Source organism: Pyxicephalus adspersus, chromosome 9 (genome assembly GCF_032062135.1).
Source record: "Pyxicephalus adspersus chromosome 9, UCB_Pads_2.0, whole genome shotgun sequence".
NCBI lineage: Eukaryota > Metazoa > Chordata > Amphibia > Anura > Pyxicephalidae > Pyxicephalus > Pyxicephalus adspersus.
The window spans coordinates 22,997,852-23,023,308 of record NC_092866.1 but is presented as its reverse complement, the minus strand read 5'-3'; the positions used below and the strand labels follow the sequence as shown (position 1 = coordinate 23,023,308).

The following is a 25,457-nucleotide window of genomic DNA, read 5'->3' as shown; positions in this document are numbered from 1 at the left end:
TAGTTCCTTTTGTAACTGCAAAGGGATGATGAGGGAAAAATAGATGGAGATCAATAGCACAATGTAAATCAAGGTAATATGGATCCAGCCCTTAAGTATTTGAAGTCTAACCTCATTATACCGTGTTATATCTGGGAGGTTCAACCCGCCATTTGATGTGGTCTGTCTAAGATTCCTTAAGCTCTCACTGGACCCAGATGATTTTCAAATGCTTAAAGAGAAAATTAATTTGCAAGTCAGATAACTTGTCATTGTTTGTAATAGACAGGGAAATACAACATATTTATATACAAACATTTTTTATATGTATTCATTGTAACTATAAATTTAATATATATTGTCACTATAAAGACTATATTTTATAGGTGATTTGGACAATAGTTGTGCATATTATGTTTATAAGTTTATAAAGTATTTACCTTTGCTAACCTGTATTTCTTCAGGACATCATTCCCAATGTATAATAGAGAAATTCCATAAATGTTTTTCAGCAATACAAATATCATTAATGACATTAGGCACTGACGTACAGCTGCCAACTAAGATCCAACCCTCGGCATCATGGAGGAAATGTGACAGATGAATGAGACTAGGAGTTAAATTCAAACACAATTTAAAATGATTTAAAACAAATGTATAAACCATGTAGTTCATTTTGTTTGGTTGTTTCTCTTTTAGATTGTCTGGCATTCCACAAGAAATTAAAGAATATTATATGTGCTCAAACAAAATTTCTTAGCACTTATGATGGGACAGAAAACATGTGTCTGGAGGATGTCTATACCGAATGTGTTTTAGAGCTACCGAGATCAAAAAACATGTTGGATCATGGTCATGGCTCCCAGACCACATTGGACCTTCATAACATTTTTAATGAGCAGGGAATCATTAATGAAAATGCGGACACTATCATCATACTTGGGGATGCAGGCAGTGGCAAAAGCACATTGCTCCAACATATTCAACATCTCTGGGCACGTGGAAAAGCATTCCAAAATTTCTGTTTTGTCTTCCCTTTTAGTTGTAGGAGATTGTGTTGTATTACAAAGCCAATTTGTCTAAAAACTCTTCTTTTTGAACTGTGTTGTTGGCCTGACCAACTTCAAGAAGACATATTTCAGTTCATTATAGATCATCCCAGTCAAGTGCTCCTAACATTTGATGGATTTGATGAATTCAAGTTTTCTTTCACAGACGATAATAAGCACTGCTCCCCAACAGAACCTACAAATGTTTCAAGTATTGTGTTTAACCTTATTGAAGGAAATCTAATGAAGGACTGCATCAAAGTCGTCACAAGCAGACCTGATGCTGTCAATGTGGCTTTACGGAAATACATCAAGAAAGAAATCAATTTGAGGGGATTTTCAGAAGAAGGAATTGAGACTTTTATTAGGAAACATCATGACAACCCGGACACATCAGAAGGTATCATCAACTTGGTAAAAAACAGCTTGTCTCTTAATGGGCTATGCCATATTCCAGTCTTCTGTTGGATCATTTCAAAGTGTCATAAAGAACTTATAAACAGTGGCTACAAAGCCCCACAGACCATGACAGATATGTATATGCTAACTCTTAAACACTTTTTACTACATGCATCATCAAACATAAAGCAAACACAAAATATTCTATCAGACAGATCTAATTCTGTCAAACACTTTGGTAAGATAGCGCTTAGTGGTCTTCGCAAAGGTTTGTATGTGTTTTCTCCTCAAGATATTGCCAAAGCTGGAATTACAGAAGACGACCTCTCTTTAGGTTTTCTTGTCTTTTCCAAGAATTTTTCAGATGAAGGAAAAACTTCCCATTACTATGAGTTCCTCCATGTTACATTTCAATGCTTCTTTGCTGCTCTGTTTATTGTAGCAAGTGATGATATGGACTCCTCTAAATTATACCAATTGTTTAAATGGAATAGAAGACAATCAGGGAACTTACTTGTTCAGAGACTTCCTATATCATGTGTACAGCCTGTTTTTCAAAGACAAAATAAAATGATCCTACGGAACATAGAAATTAGAAACCTTCAAATTACGGCGACATTTGTAGCTGGACTTTTTTCTTCTGCACTGAACACATTGTTGGTTGACTCATGGCAACCAGAAAAAATGGCGATGAAATGTAAAACAGTTAAAAAATGTTTGGCTAAAGCAATCCAGAAACACTTTAAGTCAATACCACCAGCTTTGCCGGATGAAAAGAAAGCCATGCACGCCATGCCTGAGTTTGTCTGGCTTATAAAGTGTATTTATGAAATGCAGGACATCACTTTGGCTGAGAGAGCAGTACGAGGCCTTGCGGTTGATCATCTGAAAATGACCTATTGTGGCATTGGTCCTGCTGAATGCACCGCACTGGCTTATGTACTAACGCATTTAAAGAACCCAGTTGGCATACAATTGGACCACAACTCGGTTGGTGACACTGGAATTGAGCAATTGATTCCCTGCCTTCATATCTGCCATGCTCTGTAGTAAGTCTACATTTGAAATTGTTTTTTAATAGGATTAGAGGAGAAGGGTACCATAGGACTGTCAGGACTAATATTTTGCCAAAACCCCAAATTATGAATATGCAACAAAGAGAAAAAAGGGCCAGAGAAAGGGTATTTTTGGCATACAAACAATAAACATTTGATGATCAAATTGAGGTTGGACACCATGTAAGGTGACTTCTAGCTCAATAGAGATCAACTGTACTATGGTGACAGGTTAACAGTTGAAAATAGAAATATTTAACACCATTACATAGACGAACGTGGTATGATAAGCCCAAATTTCCCTGTCCTGACGTGTTTCACCAATGTGGCTTCATCAGGGGAGCTGTAGAGATGTACTGATGTCTTCTACCGAGTGGTGATGAACTCACGGGAGAACATATATGAACTGGTAAAGTTTTTTCTTAAAGGGGGGGGTGAGAATAAATAGTATTAATTTTAGGCATTTTCAGCTGGGATGGGAGGGGGAGAGGAGGATGGGGGTTTTGGGAGGGGGAGAAACAGGAGAAAAGCCAAGGGAACTTACACTTATGGTGGAAGTATTCTCACAGAGTTCTAGTCTGACATTCCCTTGGGATTAGTCATTGGGTAAAATAATTATTATACTGACTTTATATGAAATTTAGGGAATTCTAAAGGGTTAATCATTAGGCACTTAACGGTATACAGAATTTTCAATAAACATTTAGTATAGTGCCAGATTTTACTGACAGCATTGTGGATGCGGTCCTGAATTGGACACAAACACCTAAAAATGTATTCATCCCCATAACATAAGCAGGACGCGTTTTTTTCCACTTTAGATTAATGTTTTAAACATAACCAACCATGGAGGAATTGATTCACATTTTAATTTTTTTTTATATTACTGTTGATTTCGGTTTTGAATGCTAGCAATCTGTGTCCTAGGTTAATATAAAGATTGGCTTATACTCCAGTATGTACAACATTTAATCATTATGGGATTAACTTTAACTGTGGTCATTCTCATGTTACTGCAGTTAGGTTAAGGTTCATGATTTTTAGGGCATAAAAGAATCCTCATTATTAGACATTACTATACTTTTCATCTTGGATGTTGTGGGTGGATCAGAATTTAAATTTTGATTTAGCAAATTTGGTTCAAGGATTAGACTGAGCATGGGCATAAGGCTTAGTTTTAACAGGTTTAAATAGACTACAAAGCTAAGTAACTGTTGTCTCCCACATCCACCCCATAGGCATACCCCCAGCACCTTTGAAAAAGGTGTATTAGCCATAGCACTGCTCTTGCAGGTGATGGAGCTTTGACATGAGATGAGTGGTGCTAGATCAATGAGCATCTGAACATTGAAACTTGAACAGTTGTCCTGTAAAACTAGTTAATTGACAGCAAATATTTCTTTCTTTTAGTCTAAGAGACAATAACATCACTGACAAAGGACTCTGCAGCCTTGTAGAGCATGCAATAGAGTGGCCAAATTTTCAGAAGATTGCGTAAGTATATACCATTGAAGATAAATTCCACAATACTCAATATGTATCATAGAATTATTTAGGCAATCTACTAGAATTAGGGAAATAACCAAATAAATGGAGAATAACTGTGCACATAAAAATACCAATGTGCAAGCAGAGTAGTGGGCATTTGCATTTTTAAAAGCTTTATTTTTTTTATGTAGTACAAAATCTACAAAATGCATGCAAGTCAGAACTGAACATATGAATTTCATTTAGCGTTTCATTTCATTACATGCTGGAAAATTTGTAATATTATATTTCATTTTTGCCTAGCTATAGTTATGTATGTTAGCTTGTTTTAGATTTGTATTTGCACTTGTCTTTTCTTTCCTCCTAGTCTGGTAGCATGTCTTTGGTTTATGGTTTGCCCAGATCTGAAGAGTAAACACATCAAATCATTGTTCCATGAGATTAACAGTATAAGACACATTTAGCCGTTCACTGACATCATCCATCCTGGTGGATCAATAATGTCCAATTGCGACTGACTGCTGTTCCAATCCTTTTGAGGAGAGCACATTGGGGTGCTGCTTGCTCGTTCCCCATCTTTCCCTTTCTAGGCTCGTTCTCCATCTTCCACTTTCATAGTACATGCTGTGTATACATGCTTGTTCATTCATCTGTCACTGGAAAGGATCACGAAAGATGATTTTCAGCAACAGATATTCAACATGTGTACATAACCTAAGCTGTAAGGGAAAGTAAAAAAAAAAAATCAGAAGGCTGAAACCTAAATTAGAATCACACTAGGATAATGATTCTTATTTTTATCAAGATATTTTTGCTCAGTAAAATGTGCTTTAATTATTACAGCTACATGTCTGAAAATAAAGATTTTTATCCTAGTGTTTAACCTTTGTAACTTCTAACATATTACCCATGCATTAGGCATTGATCAGACAGTGTTTAGGCAAGTAGGCAGGGGCAACAATTGTTTAAACATTCATGTAAGGTATCAGACAAGAAAGAAATAATTGTTACAATACAAATGCAGAGAAACTACACAGGGTGATGGACTGAATCCTGCTGGTTTCAATTGCTTCATTGACTGATATGGATGCAAAAGCACAATCTTTAGCAGGAAGCTTGTTTTTGTACTCCCTAAAAACTATACTTGGCCTGTTAATACGTTGTTTATTTGAAATGATGGAGAATCTAGTCTCGCCTTTTACTGAGAATCTGGTGATGAGGGGTAATGTACCTGTCCAGTAAGTCATAGGGAACCCAAGATGTCAGTTTACGTGTTAGTAGCATGCAGTCAATTACAGTAAATATACCAGTATTCCCTGGGTTAAGGAAATCCAACATACCGACAACTTCTAGCGTGCTTCCCTGCTCCCTCATGTGCAGGACAGAGGCTTGATTGGGGGAGGGGTGCAGTTTGCATGACTTGCAGAAGAAATCTTTTGCTAAACACAGCTGAGGTTGTTGGTGATCTTAAGAGATGAGGTCTTCTGCAAGCTCTTGTAACTCTTTATTGACCAAGACAAACTCTGCAGTTGTTTTTTTTTGCATATCAAAGCACAGCTTGCTCCAGATGGTAATGAATGTCTAGACTCCATAAAGTTTTTTTTTTTTTGTTGTGTGATAAGCTCACAGTAAGGATTTTATACAGTAACTGACACCACGCTGCCTAATAATATGTTGAGACAAACATCTGTCCTAATTTAATTTATTAAAATAATGTACCTGTTCCAACTTACAGACAAATTCAACTTTAGAACAACCTGCAGCCCCTATCTCATATGTAACCTGGGACTACCTTTATATGTGAGGGGTTTACCTTTTATGTGCAAATAGGCTCTTTAGCTTCATCTTATGTTGTGTTTATTTTAGTTTGTTCAACAACGGATTGACTGACAATTGTATGAATTCCCTAGCAAATCTTTTGAAAAAGAGGCAGAATTTTTTGTCCCTAAGGTAAGGTGGAAATGTTGTATATTGTGTGCAGACTATAGTCAGGCACTTGAATCTGTTGTATATTGTGTGAATAGTTGGGCACCTATTAGTTGACGTTTACTACACAATGTATTTTTTTTTCTTTTAGATTGGGGAACAATTGTATAACTGAAGTTGGTGGACAAATTTTAGCAGAAGGTCTAAAGGAAAATCAGTCAATAAAATACCTGGGGTAAGTAATAAACTACTTCCAAGTTGAATAGGTTATATTATAGGAATGCTTGTAAAACCTGTTGATACTTACCTGTCTTTTTTATAGACTGTGGGGAAATCAAGTGGGCGATGCTGGAGCAAAAGCTATTGCAGATGCATTAAAGAGTAACAAGAGCATGGTATGGCTCAGGTAAGAAAAAAAGGCATGTGTTGCTTATTCTTTATTATAAATTGTACATTTTAATTCAATCAATTCATTTTTTTGGTTAATGAAGTAAAGGAATCTATTTAAAAAAAGTAAAAATTGAAATTAAATTACTACATCAGATATCACAGTTGCCTTTGCAATAAATAAAAAGAGGCCTAATTAATTACAAGCATGTATGTGAAATTTCTGTGTTGTGTTAAGTTCATGTGTGCAGTTCACTCCTAGTTTCATTTTGTTTATCCTTTGGTTCAGGCATTCAACTTTTTTTTTTTTTTTGCGTTTGACTAATTGAAACCAAAATTCATGCGTTGGGTTTGGTCTGTTAAAGGGCTAACCTTTTATAGGGCCTTATTTATAAATTATTCCCCTGTCAATTCGCTCTGGATTTCTTTATAATTTCACTTACACAGATAGCATTTTCTATTGTGTCAGCAGTGCATTTTTTAGATTGGCTACTAAATGGCAGAACAAGCCATTATTTTTAATTGGAACTGAAAGCATACACCTAGAGAGGTATGATCATTTGTCAGCAATTGTCAGATAAATTAACGCGGTATTAATTTATTAATAGAGCCCATAGACTTGCATAGTTACAGATAGGTTGAAAAAAGTCCATCAAGTTCAACCAATAAGGAAATAAACATATTCCAGATAAAAACCCTATAGACATAGTGGATCCAGAGGAAGGCAAAAAAAACCTGATACTATTTGCTCCAACAGGGAAAAAATGTTGTCTTTGCTTTAAAACTTTAATACCCAGTTATTTTCTGTTCTTCTAAAAAAAAAATCCAGCTTTTTCCTAAAGCAATCTATAGTAGTTGCTAAAACTACTACCTGAGGGAGCCGATTTCACATTTTTACAGACCTTACAGTGAAGAATCCCTTCCTTATGTTAAAATTAAACTTCTTTTCCTCCAGATGCAAAGAGTGCCCTCTTGTCCTTTGTAATGTCCCTAAAGGGAATAATTGGGAAGAGAGTTCTCCTTTATGTGGAATGGTTCAACATATTTGCATGTATAACATTTGTTTTTTCAATTGTAGCATGGTGGGCAACAACATAGGAAGTATTGGAGGGCAGGCATTGGCCAATATGCTGAAAAACAATGCAGTACTAGAAGAACTCTGGTAGGTATTTCTCCTGTCTATTTATTGATGTCACCTCAATGCAAACACTCCAGACAAAATTGCCAAAATAAAAATGAAAAGCCCATATCCAACAAAACCATTTTAGCTGTATTATTCACCTTAAATCAAAAGATTTTCTGTCTATTATTCTGCTGCTAGGACAGTGAAAAGCTCGCCAATCTGTTAAATTGGTTTCTCTTTCTATAAGTTTGCTTCTTGTCACCACGTTAACTGTTTGGCACTTTGTTCTGCTTCATCCTCCCACACTCCAGCCTGAATGTATAAAATATTGTCAATTGTTAGTAAATACTTGCAATATCCCCTCCTCTCTAGAGCTTCCTATATTGTGCTGTCAACTCTTTTTTTTAAAAACTTTATTTTTAAATTTGACATCCAAAAACCAACAATATACAATACAAACATATCAAATAACAAATTATACAGATGACTGTCAGTTAGTAAAATCCTATACAACATAGATAAATGAAACATCTGCTTTAAACGGCCTCCTGGAGGTCAACATTTTCCAAAAAATACATATTGTGCTGTCAAGTCTAATCAGGGGCTGCAAATCCCCAGACAACAATAAATGAAATAGTAAATTTGACCTAACATGAGAAAAATGGAACACTGTGTCTCAGTCACGCTAGTTTGTGACATTACGACATTAGGTCCCCTGTAAAGCTCAGTGTAGCATTATTCACAGCAGCTCCTGATCCATATAAGCTTTGTATTTCTTGTATGCAAAAAAAAAAGTGGGTGAACAAATGTACATTCCCCTAGTAATATATTAAATGAATGGCACAGGGAAACAATTTTACTATTGAAGGACAGATATTGGGCAAAATCTAGCTTTTTTTCATAGGTGAATCTGAGAAAAATGTTGAGACCAAAAATTGGGTTTTTAGAGGGAATGTTGAAAAACTATTCATGGATAGGAGACAAGTGAAAATATTAAATGTTGTAAAAATGAATTTGTAAAAAGGTATTTAGAACATACCTTACAAACCAGGTGACCAAAAAACTCAGAGGATCTGCTGAAGCCAGGACCAATCAATCGCTAATGTAGTTGTCCCTGAAAGAAAGACCCCATCAAGATGGAGGTGAGCCAAACCAAAACACCTTACACTCTTAGTACCATACTGAAAGCATTGTGCATTCCCCAATACATTGCCTTTGTTTTGGCGCCCTGGACTGCCAGCCCAGGGGCATGAGCACTGCAGACCCTTTTTTATGGTTTCTAGATTATTAAGGAAGGTGGAGGGTGGGTGGTTCTTTTCTTACCTCTACAGGAACACATTGGGTTTCCTTCTACCTAGAACTGGTAAGAACAGGTACTACACTTGATCTTGACCAAAAGGCCGAGAAGCAATAGTTGCAGAGACTTCTTAGCAAATGAATAGGGTTAAAGTGATAGCATACAGAAATTAATTCTATCCTCCTTAACCTTTATAAACCAATTCTAATCCACCTAATGTAGAAGGAAGTGATCACCTAGTTACTTAGATATGTGGAACAGTTTTAACTTATGGCCACAAGAGATTTACTTGTTTTCAATAACAAATTATATTACACCACTCTTTTCTGTTCTCTGCCACTGCGTGTTGATTGCTATAGTTGGCCAAAAATTTGGTGATCCTAATTCCTGCGGGGTATGTGCCCTTTATATTTTCCCGTTATTATGTTTGTTTCCTGTTACATAGTAGGTCAGGGTAAAAAAAGACATAAGTCCATTAAATTCAACCACAAGGGAAATAAACATATTCCAGAAATAAAACCCTATTAACAAACTGGTACAATTTACTCCAACAGGGAAAAAAAATTCCTTCCTGATTCAATGAGGCAATCGGATGTTTCCTGGAACAACAGTCTCTGTTATCTGCGATTCTTTGATTCTGTTTCCAGGATCTCAGAGTGTGCCACCTCTCTTTTACATGCACCCACTCATTCTTTTTTATGTCTCCGCATTACACATGCTGCTTATACCTGTATGTGATGCATTGGCTTATACCTATTACATTCACTGCCTTGTGCTTTATATTTCACATTGTCCCCTACCGTCACTGCATTTCATCCATATACACAGAAATATCCTACCCTGTGGGATGGCACTTTGATTTGTCTGCTTGTGCCATGTAGGACATTCAGGCCACAGCTGTGTCTGACAGCAAGAATTCACAGTGTGGGTATGGAGGACTTCTCTGATGTCTGTAAACAATGGTGGTGGAGTGTGCTTTTATCTTTTATCCTTTCTGCATCATGTTTAGAGTTTATGATAAACTCTGAGACCATGCTGTCTTTGTGGGGACTGCATGCCTGTTTTAGGGAGAACCAAGTAAACAAAGGGGAGCAAAGCACAGTAAAATTTGCAAAACACATCCAATATTTTTTTTCTTTTGGTCCTGCAACAGTTTCAAATATAAAAACCTGGTTCAGTGAGTACAATGGACAGGTCTCTTTTTTTGTAAAGTTATCAGCTAGTTATATGATCTCCAGGCAGTTACTACCCACTTTCGCCCTGTTTTTTTTTTTAACTTAGCTAAAATACTATTTATCTTACTTAAATCAGTGGTGATGTGACTTGCTTGGTTCTGATTGTTCTTGTTTCTTCACTGCAAAGTTGCAGTTCTTTATGTGCCAACTGTCTGGGTTACATGAACACTTCCTATATGCTGTCTAACAACGGCGCCCTTTCATGTCCTGAAGACATGTAATAATGTCAAAGTAAGGGACTAGCTGGTAAGGGCCCCGACTGGGGTGCTAGTCTCTACTACCAGAATTGCATGCCTACAAAAGACAAGTGATGGCAGACCAGTGCTTTAACCCTGAACAACAGTGGTAATCCCTCTGATTGTTCATTGCTTAACTGATATGAAGACTGGGTTCCCACTATGATTGTTTAAAAAATGATTGCGTGTTGCCCCTCACATGCATTGTGTTAGGGTGGTCCTTTCATTTGAATGGGTTGCCCAATGCACCACAATGCACAAAAAAGTTCTGCACTGCTGTGCTTTTGATACAGCTCACAGTAGAGCATTGCAGGATGTTGCCACATGCAGGGTGCTGTTAAGGGGCATTTGAAGCACCAATAGGACTAAGTGGTAACCCAGCATATGTGATAATGTGATATTGCATGTGTATTGCATGTGAAATTGCATTTCTTTCTGTAAATATGTGCAATGCACCAGTAGGAATGAACTCTAAGGGGGTCTATATTCAAGATAAAAATCTTAAGCAGAGAATATTTGTGGTGAATCAATGATCAAGGAATTGCTGTTTTATTAAAAAAAAACCCTGCCACTCAGTAACTGCCAAATATAGGAGGTAAACATTCAATTTTCTTTTTTTTACATTTTAACAAAAAGCAATATAAAACACATGATTTACTTATAACTAGGGCAATAGAGAGAAATGCACATTGTAGTACTACGTTTAAAGTCTGATAAAAATAAGAATTGATATTATGCATTACTTTTTGAGACAATACATTTTTAACAATGCTGAATATATCTGTACATTGCAATTAAGGAAAACTACAAAAAAAGTGACAAATCTTGAGTAAGTGGAGAAAGTGCAATATGCAAATGTTTCGCTTCTTTTTTTTTATATCAGTACAGGGCAGAATTTACATTACACTTTGCTGCCTACAACAATACATCTGTACTACAATCACCTCCTATACACAGAACAATTTCTTGTTCAACTGGTCTCAGCTTGGCTTTTAATATTTTGACAATAACCTTGTATGAAATGCTATTATTTCTGCCGATGAAAAAGAAACAATTATTGGTTGATGACTAAACAGCCTTTTGTATACCTGGATGCCAAGAATGCATGAACACCTGTGACCACGTATGGGAGTTATGGGATTCTTGCTGGGCCAATTAGGATTTCCAAAGACCCAAACCCGGAATAAGGTGAAGATGTCAGCACCAGCGATGGAGCGAGGAAAGGTGAATTTAGTTCTGCTTTAAAGAATAAAAGTTTAGTTACATTAAATACAATCAAAGTTGAGGTTGCAAATAAACAGGTGCCTAAGCTGCATATATGGCCTTTTAGTTATGTGTAAAATTGTTGCCAAATTGATCAATTTGTTATGGGCTGTGTGGGCTCTCTGGTTCTAATGGTCCCAGAGCAGTACACTTCTCTGGCTTTAACTACATCATTGGTTACAGATAGTTTCAAAAAGCACATTTTAAATTGAAACACCAGGTACATATAAAGGCTCTGCATTTATTAAAAAACATGAAATATAATTTCTTTGCTAGTTTTAGTATCTACGTTTGATATGGTGTTTGCCTCATATGTGCATCATAGCTCAAACTGGAGGAGCTGTCTTTTATGTACATGTGTTGAAAATGAATATGCTACGGTAATAGCACAGGAAGAGAAAATGCTTTTTCTAATGATCTTTCACCTTCCTAACAGCAGCCTGGGGCCACTGGACAGCTACTGTTTTTATTTGTGTAAGTGTGTTCGCTAGGCATAAAAATAGTTACTTAACCAGAAGAAAAACAGATTTCCAGAATGTATTTGATCCGTCTGTTCAGCTTTATTCAGTTTAGCTTTTCCCTACCACATGTCATGGCATTAAAGGGTTAAAGCAAACTTGGGCTGGAGTCAACACACAGCAAAGGGTTAACTTGAACATATACAGCATCTTTCCAGTTGTCTTGCATTTATGACAGCCAGTTCCGAACCGTTCCATCATCCATGCTTTTGCTACATATCATCATTTTAAGTGCATTAACAGTTGACCCACATCAATGATTTTATGTGAATGAAGTATGGAGTTCAGTTAAGTAGGCATTAAAACCAATTACTGATACACATTGTTTACTGTTTCCTGCAGGCTTGATGAAAATAAACTTCAAGATAGCGACGCCATTGCAATAGCAGACAGTCTTAAAGAAAACTGTGCCATGAAGGTTTTAAAGTGTGTATATCATATTAAATATTAAATCAATACACTGTTTGATTAGCTTTGTAAATATGGCTGTGCTGTGTGTGCATGCATTCCTTATTATATAACACATACTTTTATTTTTGTAAGTAGTCAGATAACTCAACATTATTTGGGGCTTCTGTCGATGGGCACGTATTTTTGTAGTCAGGTCAAAATGCTTATAGGTTCACAATGGGGTCTGTACTTTTTTTATTTCCACGTTCATTGTAGGGATGAGCGACAGTTTCCTCGAACTTCCGATGGGTCCGCGAATTTTCAGCAAACCGATTTTTCGGACCCATCGGAAGTTCCAGTAAATCATCACAGGAGGATTCCCGGGGCTGCATTAATTGATGCAGCCCTGGAAATCCTCCTGTGTGTGATCCCCAGGCACTAGAGTTTAATTAACCTCTAATGCCCGGGGATCGCAGGCTGTGCTGATCAATGAATGCAGCCACGGCTGCATTCATTGATCAGCTCAGTATAAGATCCCCGGCACTAGAGGTTAAATGGGGAAAAGTCTCCCTATTCAAAACCTGTAGTGCTCTCTGATTGGCTGGGGAAAGGAAAATCCTGATGACGCTTGGTTGAGGATCCTGATGACGCTTGAGCGTCATAAGGATTTTCCTTTCCTCAGCCAATCAGAGAGCACTAGAGGTTTTGAATGGAGAGACTTGACACTTGAGCGTCATCAGGATTTTCCTTTGCTCGGCCAATCAGAGAGCACTGGAGGTTTTGAATGGGGAGACTTCTCCCAATTTACCCTCTAGTGCCGGGGATCGCATGCGCCATTAATCAGCACAGCCTGCGGGACATTTTTTTTTTAGAAAAATTTGATCTTGTTTGGTGAATTTACACCGGCCATTCTTGTTTACAATTTCGGTGAGAATGGCCGAATTCACAGTGAGATTGAGTTTAAAAAATCTTGCTCATCCCTATTTCACTGTGCTGTATTTGGGAATAGCCACATTTAGTGCACTATCTCTGCAAGTATGGGAAGCTCAAGTTTAGGATTTTTTAAAAATAGATACTTACACATACATACTGCCCTCCTCTTTTTGATTAAATGGTTCCTGGTGTCATTTCACCACTTCTTGTGAGCTTAGGCTGTCAGTGACACCCTATGCAGGAGTCACAGTGAAACACTGCAAAGAATGTTCAGAATCACTGCTAGTTGATTGTTTTACCTGAAATGTAGCCTTCAATAAATATTACTTCATCTGCATCAAATGAGCCCTTTGCAGTGTTTAATACACACACTCTACAATGAATCTTTATAAAGGCAAATACAATGTTCAAAGCGCATTAAGACCTACATATTTCCAAACAATCATCTTTCTTTTCCTTGTGATCAGCAGTGTTAAGTGGCAGCTTTGTTAACCGTCAGCCCTCACACTATTAAAGGGTAGGACCTTAGCAGCCATTTTTCATTGTGTATTGGAGTAGTTGAGGAAGAGCCAACAGTCTATCTTCTCTTCTGCTAATCCTTCAATAAACCCACAGGATAGATATGATGAGTCAGTAAAATGATTTGTTCACACAATCATTGATTTGCTGCAGGTGGATGCAAGTGCTGGTGAGAATATTCCAGGACCTGGAACTCACTACAAAGTGGTCTCGAGCAATGAGAAAGGGGTTGATGATGAGGTGGCAGACTGTCCATCAGTACTTAAAGCGGAACTAAACCCAAAATTAAAACAAAAAATACACTTAACCTTTAATTGCACAGATCCGTCTATCCGTCAATAGTTTTCTTCATTTGGGTCCCACGTCATCCCAGTATCTGTCTTTGGCCCAGCACCGACCTCTTCTTTTCTCTTTTTTCGGGTTCTTCTTCCTGCATCACCTGATCTCACACTGCCCAAGTGGAGGGCGTGTGACGTGATATTGGGCATGCCCAAAAGGAGCAGCCAAGAGCCTTCTGGCATGCATGATGTTAGTATCCTGGGAGGCTTTGCATGTTAAAGTATCAGCCATTTGGGTACCAAATGCATAGGAAAACACATGACTCCACTAGCAGTCAGGAGCTGATCAGCCTCTAGAATCCCCTACAGCTGTGCGCAGCCTAACAGTGGATGCTGGGGATGCCAAAAATCCATCAGGCTGCACGGCTAAAGGGGAGCAGAGGCTGCTGCTATCTTGGTTTTCCTGGCTGCTGCATAACACATTTCCGGACAGAACAAACAGTGTTTTATAGTGTGATAGCACACAGCACAAGGTCGTCGGCCAGACGAGCATCTCCTAACAACCAGCCTAATAGATCCCTAATCCATCTGACCATCTCAGAAAAGAGCCCAAAATACAACACCTTACGGAAGTACTGTGTAAGAGACTCCTTTGTCCTCTGACACCAAAAGGAGGAGCAGCTGTGGCTGCCTCAGCAAAACATTTCAGTTTTTTGAACCTCGGGCCAACAGCAGCATTTAGGCAGTGCTCAAATCATCTGATTGTTTGCTAAATCTAGTCCGGACTTTCCGACAAGTGAGGACCCCATCAACTATTGAGCTGGGACTACACTTGATTTTTACCTGGCCTACAAAATGTAATGATACCTGCTATTGTTATCAGCTCCTGCCACCTTTCCGGGCCTGATGTGGAGATCAGCCAAAAAGATCCTTCTGCAACTCGACCTCAGCTGCAAAATGTCTGATGTTTGCTTGAATAAACCCTGCATTGTGCCCCATTGTGGTCTGTTTATACTGAAAATATACTGTAATTTTTTATTACAAAATAAAACCTGCTGGACAATTTCTACCAATTAAATTAAATCTATCATTTAAACTTTTGGGTGTTTGAAAAAATTGGGAATATTGTTGCGGGTTGCGGTTTTAAAGTATGTGTGGACTCAGCTTTAATATTTTTTAATTATACATTACAATGTTTTACTTTGAAAAATAAATCACATTAAATAAAGTTAAAAAAAAACAATTAGGCATCTAAAAGGTATGATACCAGAATATGCTACCAATAGGCTGGCGGAAAAACTAAGAATTTTCTATAAATATTGTGTAATCTGCTCTCCATGATTTGTTAATTTTATTCATATTTTTGTATTTCTTTATAGGATTTCCAACAACAATTTCAGTAAAACCGGTGTGTCTGCATTTGCTGATGCATTGAATTATAACAACACTATCACAGCAATCTGGTAAGTGCTGTTAGTTTCCAAGTATTTTCATATTTTATTTATGATTTGAAAAGTATTACAATAAAATTTGGCTTAATTAAAGAGAACACAAGCACCATGCTCCCCTGGACAATATCCATGCATGGCCTAGATGAAAATCTAGTTCTGGAACAGGTGTCCCCCGATGTCCTTGAAGAGGTCATTAATGATTTCCCTGTTGGATCACCAATGATGGATAATAGCTGATACTAATTCAATTGCTGTCCCTGCAGCAGGTTGCTCCTGTTTGTCTTTCCCTTCTTTATAGGGCAGAACAGGCTCCCTAGCAGAGATAGCTTGACACGAGGTTAACTTTTTTTGACATGTTCTTGCCTTTATGACCACAGAGTACACATCTTCTGATGGCTACTTCCAGTACAATATTGCAGCATATCACGAAGCGCAGATCATTAACAACTGGTTTCCTAAACATGATAATGAGCTCACTGGCCCTGATTTATTAAAGTTCTCCAAGGCTAGAGAGAATAAACTTTCATCATTGAAGCTGGATGATCCAGCAAACCTGGAATGGATCTGGTCATTTTCTAACAAATAGCTAATGACTTTTAGGAAATCCATTCCAGGTTTGCTGGATTACCCAGCTTCACTGATGAAAGTGCATTCTCTCCAGCCTTGAAGAACTTTAATAAATCAGGGCCAATGTACTTAAATCCCCTCCACAGCCACCACAACTTAATCCAAAAGAGTACTTTTGAGATTTGGTGATGCAGGATATTTGCATTATGGATTTACAGCGGTCAAATCAACAGCAACTGTGTGATGCCATCACGTTTATATGGAAGAAAATTCTTATAGAATGTTTCTTGCACCTTGTTGAACCTGTGCCACAAAGATTTTTGCCTGCTGTGAGGGCAAAAGGGGGTCCAACCTAGTACCAGCAAAGTGTACCTACTAAACTAGCTGTTGAATGTGTGTATTTGTATTATTTTGCAATGGTATGGAAAAAAGAATTTCTTCAGAGACTAAGCTAAAAGAAGCAAACATACTATCCAACAGTAATTGCTTGATGTGGTACAAGTGGTATCCAAATGATTTTTACTAGGACTTATACTATTTGTAATGTATCTCACTTTAGGCTAAAAGGGGCTAAACTTTTAGAAGAAGACGTGGAGATATTTGACAAGTTGGATCGTCTGTTTCTTAGAGGATGAACTAATGATACATACAAAGCCTGCGTGGATCCACTTGATAACATAACCCCATTTATTAAGACTGAAGAAAGAATTCTTTAGTAACATGGTTTATGTTTTAAAACTTAGCATGAAATCTACATATACACCACAAACATTTGTATTCGTGTCTCATCTGCTTTGTCACTTCATCTGTTAGATCAAAGTTTCTCACCAGGATTCTTTGGTACCCTAGGGATCCTCTAGAGATTTCCAGGGGTTCCTTGAGTCATGAGCTATTTGGATCTCACATGTCAGTTTAGGTGGCACCAGTGTTCTTTTTTGGCTATCTGCAATGTACAAGTTCTCATTTTTTTTACATTTGTCCATGAGCCATAATGTATCTTGCTTTTTTTTCTATCCTTGTTTTTGTAAATAAAGAGGGCTTTTTGCAATAAAATTTTAAGTTATCCAGTGTTTTTTTAAGGTTTCTTGTGTTATTGTTTCCTAAGCAAAAAAAGAAAGAATAGACAGAAGAACATATAGTAGTTGGGAATACTCCTATGTTAATAAGACCATTGGGGATGCCCCGTTTTCCTTTTCCAAGATAAATGATGAACACCATGGAACTAATGTGTTCCACATTCCACATTCTCAGTGTCACACTTACCACCTCTTCACTAAAGCAGGGGTGCCTCTCCCCTGTTCATGCGGGCAGTGCTTGCCCTGAGCACGCCTACTCTTCCAAATTTTATCAGCATCACCCCTACCACCGGCCCTTGGCTATTTAGCTGGCTCAGACACAGGGATCAGCATTCATTCAACGTGTCTCCAGACTACTGCCGAGCCTCCTAGCTCTGCTGTGCAGTCCCTGACCTTTCTTGTTTGATGCCTGCCTTGACCCAAGCCTTCTTGACCATTCTCTTGCCTGCTGATTCAGTACTAGACATTTCTCTGCCAACGCTGGTGTGCACAAGGACCACAACCAGTCTGCAGAGCAACATCCTCAGGGAATACCAGGCCTTGGCCATTTTTAGGGCTCACACCACCATTGAGCTAGCTATAGTGTCCCTTGCTGGTTCCTTCTCCCCAAGCATGGCAAGCCCAGTCTATGATATAGCATTTTGGGATATATATAGTGCTTTAGCAGCTTACAAAAATTAGTCAAATATAGAAATGACAAGTATAGCTAAAAGAATAAAAAATTGCAAATTTATGTCAGGTTAAAGGTACCCCACAGAAGGAGAAGGTAAATCGCTGTTCATTCACAAATATCACAAACCATATAATAATTTGTGTTGTTGTAAGCACTACAATACCATACGGTAAAATAAATTTTAAAAAATCTTACAGCAGCGTAAATGGTAATCCCATATCTTCATAAACAAAGCATAAATTATGTCCCTATTTAATGTACTATAGTGCTGTGTAATATGTTTGCGCATAATAATCGCAGGGTTATTTTCAGTTCGTTATTCTGTTTTGCAGGCTTTTTCCTAATGCATGTGTGCCCCCTTGTGGCATGTTCAAAAAAAACATGTACTGCCCCCCCTAAAATATAACTAAACCTAAGAAAAAGAATGTAGTAATATATTGTAATTCACCAGTTTTTACATGTGGTGGCTGCATTTGTTTTTCATTGTAAGATGTTTCAGGAAGTACAGAAAATTCATGATAATTTTGCCAGACATGCTGTGTTATTGTAATTTCCTTTAAGATGATCCAGAAGCAAAAAGCAATTGTATATGTCTTGTGTAAACTACTAATTCCATAACCATTGATGTATGGGGATAAACAGAATAACTGTAGGTATGCTGTTTAATGTGGCAGAAAGGGCAGACGAGGGTCAGTCAGCAGTGGAGCGTGGCTTGGGGATAGTTGGGGGGAGGGTTATGGATAAATATAAGGAATTTCCATTGTTACACACAAATATTGGAGTGCGCAGTACTAATTGTTCTGAAAAATAAAAGAATTTGTCAAACAGTGCTGGTAAATGCAGCAATGCTAGAAATCTGGCAAGCAAAATAGGGGAGTTGGAAGCCTTAATGAATGAAGAGAATTATGACTTATGAAAGTTGGTATTGCTGAATCCTGGCCTTATTCTTCACATGACTGGGCTGTTAATATTCCAGGCTATTCTCTCTTTGGGAAAGACAGAATCAAAGGAAAAGGTGGTGTCTGTCTGTATGTGAGAGGTGATCTGAAAGTGAATGTGAAAGAAGAAATTGTTGATGAAGCATGTGATGAGAGTGAAACATTATTGTTGGAGTTGAATATGGAGTATGTATAATACACTACATTTTTGGCGTCTGCTAAAGAACCCCCAGCGCTAAGAAAGAAATAGAGAATCAACTACTAGCACAGATAGAAAGGGCTGCACAGGCAAGGACAGTGGTAGTTATGGGTGATTTTAACTACCCTGACATTGACTGGGGTACAGCCAAAATAGGGGTGGAAATTTTTCTCACAATGCAGAGCTTAAAACAAATGTACATATCATAAATGAATATGATTGCGAAACAGCCGGATAAAATTAGATTAAATAAAGCACCAGGACCTGATGGATTTCTTTAAGCACTGGCATGGTACCAATGGGTTGGCATAAGGCCAATGTGGATCCTATCTTTAAAGAGGGAGAAAAGTCATTACCAAGTAACTACAGACTGGTATGTTTACCTTTTATAGTTGGTAAGATCCTAGAGAGTTTGATTTAAAAAAAAAACAAAAAAAAAAAACACACACATTGAAGAGTTTGTACTAGAAAATATTATTGTAAGTGATAGTCCCCATGAATTCAAGAAAAACTGAAGTTGTCAAACAAATGTACTCTCCTTTTATGAGGAAGTAAACAGTTGGACAGTGGAGTAGCAGTTAATATTGTGTACTTGGACTTTGCAAAGCCATATGACACAGTAACCTACGGACTTTTTTTTATTTAGGGTGATCATTAGGGATGAGCGAGTTTTTAAAATACTATATACTATATATATAATACCTATATATATATAGTATAATACCTATACTATAAATAACACACACAATATCTATACTATATATAACACACAAACACAATATCCATATATCTATACTATATAACACAAACACAATATCTATACTATATATAACACACAGACACAATATCCATCTATCTATACTATATATAACACACAATATCCATCTATCTATCTTATATAACACACACATACAATATATCTATACTATATAACACACAATATCCATCTATCTATATATAACACACAATATCCATCTATCTATACTATATAACACACACATACAATATATCTATACTATATATAACACACAATATCCATCTATCTATACTTTATATCACACAATATCCATCTATCTATACCTAATATAACACACAATATCCATCTATCTATACTATATAACACACAATATCCATCTATCTATACTATATAACACACACATACAATATATCTATACTATATATATCACACAATATCCATCTATCTATACACTGTACATCTGTCTGCACTGTATCTGCTATATAACACTATGTCATCCCCTCCCCTAATAAACACACAACACAACGTCCTAATGACAAGCCAGTGACAGGCTGTTCTAGACAAGCAGCTCTTCCAACCAATCAACATTCACCATAGTGATAGCAAACCCAATCAAGGCTTACCAAAATAGCTTCTTCCAAACTTTGCTCCGCCCACCTGCGCGATGCTACCAAACTCAAAGCAAGTCTGGAAATTCCCTTAAAGGAGGCGTGCCTACAGACAGACGTCACCATCTTCCAATAGGAGCGAGAATTGTCCATAGTGGGCGGTAACTTGTAACTTAGCTGTGTGTTTACCCTGGGAAAGTAGGCGGGATTTCTAGGCTGTCAGGTTTGGTTGTGAGTGTGAGCACTATAACGATGTGAATATGAGGTAGTTGTTATTTATAGTAACAGGTTAATTATTCATTGAGAGGCGCCGATACTAAAGGTGAGTGTTGGGGGACCGGAGAGTAAGGGCCGCTCCCTGGACAGCTCTACAAGGCTGAACGGCTTTTATTTTGCAGCCTGGCAGTATATGTAGAAGACTTCATGAGCAGAGAATGTCGGTGTGACCTTCTTTATGAGGTGAGATGCTGCTATAATATATATTAGTATGTCTGTGGTACCCAGCTATGGAGGTGTGTGTGCAGAGGCTGGCCAGGGCTCATTACCATGTTATCAGCAGGGATGCTGACTAGACCTGAGCTCCAGGCACATAGAATACATGTCATATGTTTATTACTGATATATACACAGCACTGACTGCAAGGCTGCAGACCGGACTTCTGTCTGCTGCTCCTAAACAATCCTGACCGGTCTGCATGCTACACTGCCATCCCACTGACCCCCATGTTACTGCTGCTATGATGTAGGGGCCAGAAGAAGGAATGACAATGGCAAGTGTCCGGAGCCACGATTGAAGGTGTATAGAAAGAGAAAAAAGCAACTGACTCTTCTGGAAGTATTAAATGCCAGGTTAATGGTTTGCACAGGTATCTGGCACTAAATGGCAGGAATGATGGTGAACTGCAGGAGGAAAAGGCAACAGACACGTTCTCAAGTGTTCCACAAATAAAGGCAATTGATAGGTGCACAGGCAGCAGACACTCCTAAAAGTGTGACATGGCAGGAACAGACACCTGACACTGAAGGCTACATACACGCATGCAACCATTGTCGTTGGAAATGATCTTTCACAATCCTTTCCATGACTGCATGATGTATGAACGAGCTCTGTACATACAGCACCGGTCTGCTCTATGGAGAGGGAAGGGGGAGAGTGACTGAGCGGAACCCCACTGCGCTCTCTCTCCTTCACTTCCATTAGGATTGTCCATCGTCCGTGGATCCGCCAGGACGATGGATGATGAGCGCTCTACACACGCCGGATTCTCGTCTGTTAACGGCCCTAAACCGTTTATCTAGCGAGAACCATTGGACGTGTGTACGCAGCCTAAAAGGCATGAAGGAGGATGGAGGGGTGGGATATGCAGGCATCTGACACTTCCCAAAGTGTTATACCAGGAATATACAGTGGGAATATACCTAGTGGGAATATACCCAGTGGGAATATACAGTGGGTATATACCAGGTATACAGTGGGGGACACTGGCATTGTACACTTCAGGTTAAAAGGTTCAAGTGTTAAATTCCAGAAATTAAAGTATTTTCTAGGGAATGCTGGCATCTTATGGTCCTATAGGTGTTGGATGTCAGAAATGCTTATGAAGGCGACAGACTTTGATTGAACAGGTGGTAGGAAATGTGAGTTGCTGATAAAGTGGGCAAGAAGGACCCTTTAGGTAACACATTTAGGTCCTGTCATGTTTGTTTATGTATGATTGGGGTGTATTTACTAAATTAATTTTGGTTGTTTTCCAAGCAAAGTGCACTGTCTATGTTTGGTAAAGCTTTGATGACTTCTTTCAGTTGTGTGCAGGCAAAAACTAATTTCTTTGCACACCATTGGGTAACTTTTACAAAGTGAATGTTCACCCCATTTGATACTTTGCTAAGTGAACAGCCTAAATCCCTTTAGTAAATCTGCCCTAGTGGTTTGGAAATATCTCATCATCATCATCCTTGTTTCAGATAGTAAAATGTCCTTTCTTGTCGGGTTAGGTAGTACTTTTTTGACTTTCAGACTGCGATTAGCTTTTTACAAAACACTGGGCTCTATTTATCAAAGAAGTTGTATTGCCTTTAGAAATTAGTATTTTGTGCCTTTGTTATTGTAGAGCGCAATGGGTAGTGGAAGTGAAAATATGATTGCTTTCTGTGGTAAACATGAATATGGCTTTTGAATGACTTGATAAAGAAGGCATTGTGTTTGGTTCCTGTTTTGCATTTGCGTCAGTATGAAAAGTTCAAAGCTATTCCAACTTGATGGATAGAATAATAAGCATATGTAAAGTCTGTAATATAATTGTGTTCTGCATTTCCTTGGTTTTCTACTATGAGTAGGATATCCTAGTGGAATATAACCTGACCTGCACAGAAATATTCACAATCTATTTTAATCTTGAGATATTGTTTTGTGATGTTGCCCCCCAATTTTTGATTGCTTACTTAGAAATATTTGTACAGTCTGCTTCATAACAGATTAGCTTCAAATGAGATTTGGAGAGCATTTTCCACTGATGGACTTTCCAGCTACTCTATTGCAGCATTTTTATAATATAAGTAATATAGCCCAAAAATGGAAGGTGAGAGGGATATTTCAGTAATCAGACTGTATTAAATATGCAGAGGTTTAGGAATTCTAGGAGAGTATGGGTTATACAAAACAATGAGTTACTCATTTGCAGTCTGAATGTCATATTTTTAAAATAATTTTGGCAATCTCATAACAAGACTTTATATGGAATACAAGCTTCAGACAGTATTGGAAGAAATGGTGTTGAGAAACAGGAACTCCATGACGTTGATATATTTGGGTATGCAACTTTTCTAAAAGGAAGGCTGATACTGAAATCCATGTCTAGACCTATATACACCAACAAAAAGATATAGAAAAAAACACTTTGTAAAAGAGTTGATATTTTTTTTTTTATTATGGCTGTAAAATACATTGTGGACTCTTTTATTGTGGTCTGGTTCTCCTGTATCGGTTTCATAGAGTTTAGCCTGGGACCCCAACATGTAAGCTGCCTCACTGGGGTCATTGTGCTTTGAATAGGTGATCCAGCAATTCTGGCCAATCTATTTCAGGTTTCCTAGATCACCCAGGCTCGTTGATGAAAGTATCTTCTGCAGTCTTGGAGAGCTTTAGTAAATCAGACCCAAAGTGTGATGTTTGGCATGTCTTGCATTTCTGTGTTTCTTTAGTTTAATTCTACAGACAGAGCTTACAGTGAGGTTGCTAAACTCACAGTTAAATTATGGATGTTTGCATTGGGGTGATATGCATTCTGGTGCCTAAGAAGAGGGAATGGGGAGCGCTTGGCAGACATGGCTTTTTTTGATGGAACTTTAGCATTGGGATAGGGAACTCAATTTTGCCATATGAAATAAATGGGCTACTAGGGTCCTAGGTGATCTCGCACTGCAGATTAACAGCTGTGAGGCCTAGGGTGCAGGAAGTGCATTGAGATTTAAGCAAAACTCCTTAAGCAAAATGAACTGTTTCTAAATGTTGCCTATGGTAGAAAATCTGTATTATTTTAGTTCAGGTCCGCCTTAATCAAAAATGTTCATTTTTGTATGAATGACCTCATCACCCAAATGTAGAACATGTCCAGCCTCTATTGCTATATTGGCTACAAAGACCGGGTGCAAATTGTACTGGATGTCTAAGAAAATTTTTTGTGGTTAGGAATTACCCCACTGCACTGCGTGTTTCTTGCCATAGTCGAATTGTCTCTAGACGTGATATTTCAGCACTGCTCACCACATATTTTAATTGTATTTTAATTTTAATTATTTTAATGATATATTAGGAAATAATTAGTCAATTTTGTTATAGAATGCTTAACATTGTGATCTCTCCCACTATCAATGTATGTTTTCTACATGTTGGGATCACATGTGTATTTTTTATGACACCTTATGATAAAGCAATGTATCTCTCAGCATTACTGACAATCATAATTTCACAATAGACATTTGCCAATTTTTTCTTGTTAAAGCCAATAGAATGCTTTTCCCGTTCTTGTCCCTGTGACAGGTAGTCCGTGGCGCTAGAGGACAATGTCTGAAATATAATATATATAATCCTAACTCTTCATAGTGCATTAAAAATAATTTTCATCTGTGCGATGAGAAATCATTCACAGATGGCAATTAATATGCTTACCCTTCCTTGTTCCACCACAACAAAATAAAAGGTTTGCTGGGGCTAGACTCCAACATTATTAAGATAACATGTTAAGATGTGACCAGAAAAGGTTCCTTTTTCAGTTTTTTTTCTTTTATAATAATATGACAGCCACCTACAATATTTAAATGCCAAAATGTTCCTTTCTATATCATACTTTTGGATTTGGTTTGTGGCTGGACTGACTGTAACAAAGGCAAAACTGTGGAATGGTAAAGTGTTTGAAATGTTTTCCTTTTTATGCATGACTTACCCACCCACATACATTACTAGATTTAGAAACCTAAAATATCATGGTTATTGTTCTGCTTTGTGTAAATGAGACATTTAACCCCCCCTTTCTATCCAGCATTGCATTTCTAATTTACCAGTTTAGAGTTACTTGACTAAAGAAATGTGTGTCTGGTATCTACGGGTAATATATCTATATTGGCATATTTCTGCAGGTGCCCTCAGGTTTTGGAGGCTTGCAGATGCTCAGATTTGCAACTTTTCTGCTGCCAATTGAAAACTGCCACAAATTTATATTCTACAAACTTCATATATTTGTGTCTGATATCTGTGAAAATATATGTGTTACAACTGTGGCACTGCTTCTGACAAGCCTTCTCTAACACCATGGTCACTATACTCGGCTCACTGTGCCCAGCATTTTTGACATCAAACTGCTGCAAGAGAACTTTTCTGGCAGAGAATTAAGGCTGCTTGCTGCCTGAAAAGTGTGAAAGGACCCTTTAAAAATAAACAGATGTATCATTCTTTATTGCTACCAGTGTTGAACCCAGACATTTTTTTTAAGCTGGGTGGGAAAAAGTTTTAGGCTGGTGGCTGCCCCTGTATTGTGACCCAACTCTTCAGTATCCACCCAAAAACAGCCGGGTGGTTACTGAAAAGTGCCGGGTGGTGCACCCGGCTAAAAGGGGC

The 25,457-nt window shown here is 37.9% G+C and overlaps 2 protein-coding genes and 1 pseudogene across 5 annotated transcripts in view; 2 read left to right on the top strand and 1 right to left on the bottom strand.

Annotated features, from left to right (window-relative positions):
- NOD2 (nucleotide binding oligomerization domain containing 2) overlaps positions 1-17,146 on the top strand; it is a 49,814-nt gene extending 32,668 nt beyond the window's left edge. For 3 of the 4 annotated variants that reach the window (XM_072422921.1, XM_072422920.1, XM_072422922.1), the window contains exons 4-12: positions 679-2,476; positions 3,893-3,976; positions 5,837-5,920; positions 6,048-6,131; positions 6,219-6,302; positions 7,362-7,445; positions 12,298-12,381; positions 15,455-15,538; positions 16,653-17,146. In XM_072422921.1, coding sequence (XP_072279022.1) covers positions 679-2,476; positions 3,893-3,976; positions 5,837-5,920; positions 6,048-6,131; positions 6,219-6,302; positions 7,362-7,445; positions 12,298-12,381; positions 15,455-15,538; positions 16,653-16,728 — 2,462 coding nt within the window. In that variant the 3' untranslated portion in view covers positions 16,729-17,146. The remainder of the gene's footprint in view (positions 1-678; positions 2,477-3,892; positions 3,977-5,836; positions 5,921-6,047; positions 6,132-6,218; positions 6,303-7,361; positions 7,446-12,297; positions 12,382-15,454; positions 15,539-16,652) is intronic. The other variant, XM_072422923.1, reaches the window with a different exon arrangement.
- Positions 8,705-8,818, bottom strand: LOC140338762 (U2 spliceosomal RNA; annotated as a pseudogene).
- A 3,406-nt stretch (positions 17,147-20,552) lies between the features above and the next one.
- CYLD (CYLD lysine 63 deubiquitinase) overlaps positions 20,553-25,457 on the top strand; it is a gene marked incomplete in the record, with an annotated part of 42,539 nt that continues 37,634 nt past the window's right edge. Inside the window, 2 exon segments of the mRNA XM_072422924.1 lie at positions 20,553-20,666; positions 20,743-20,803.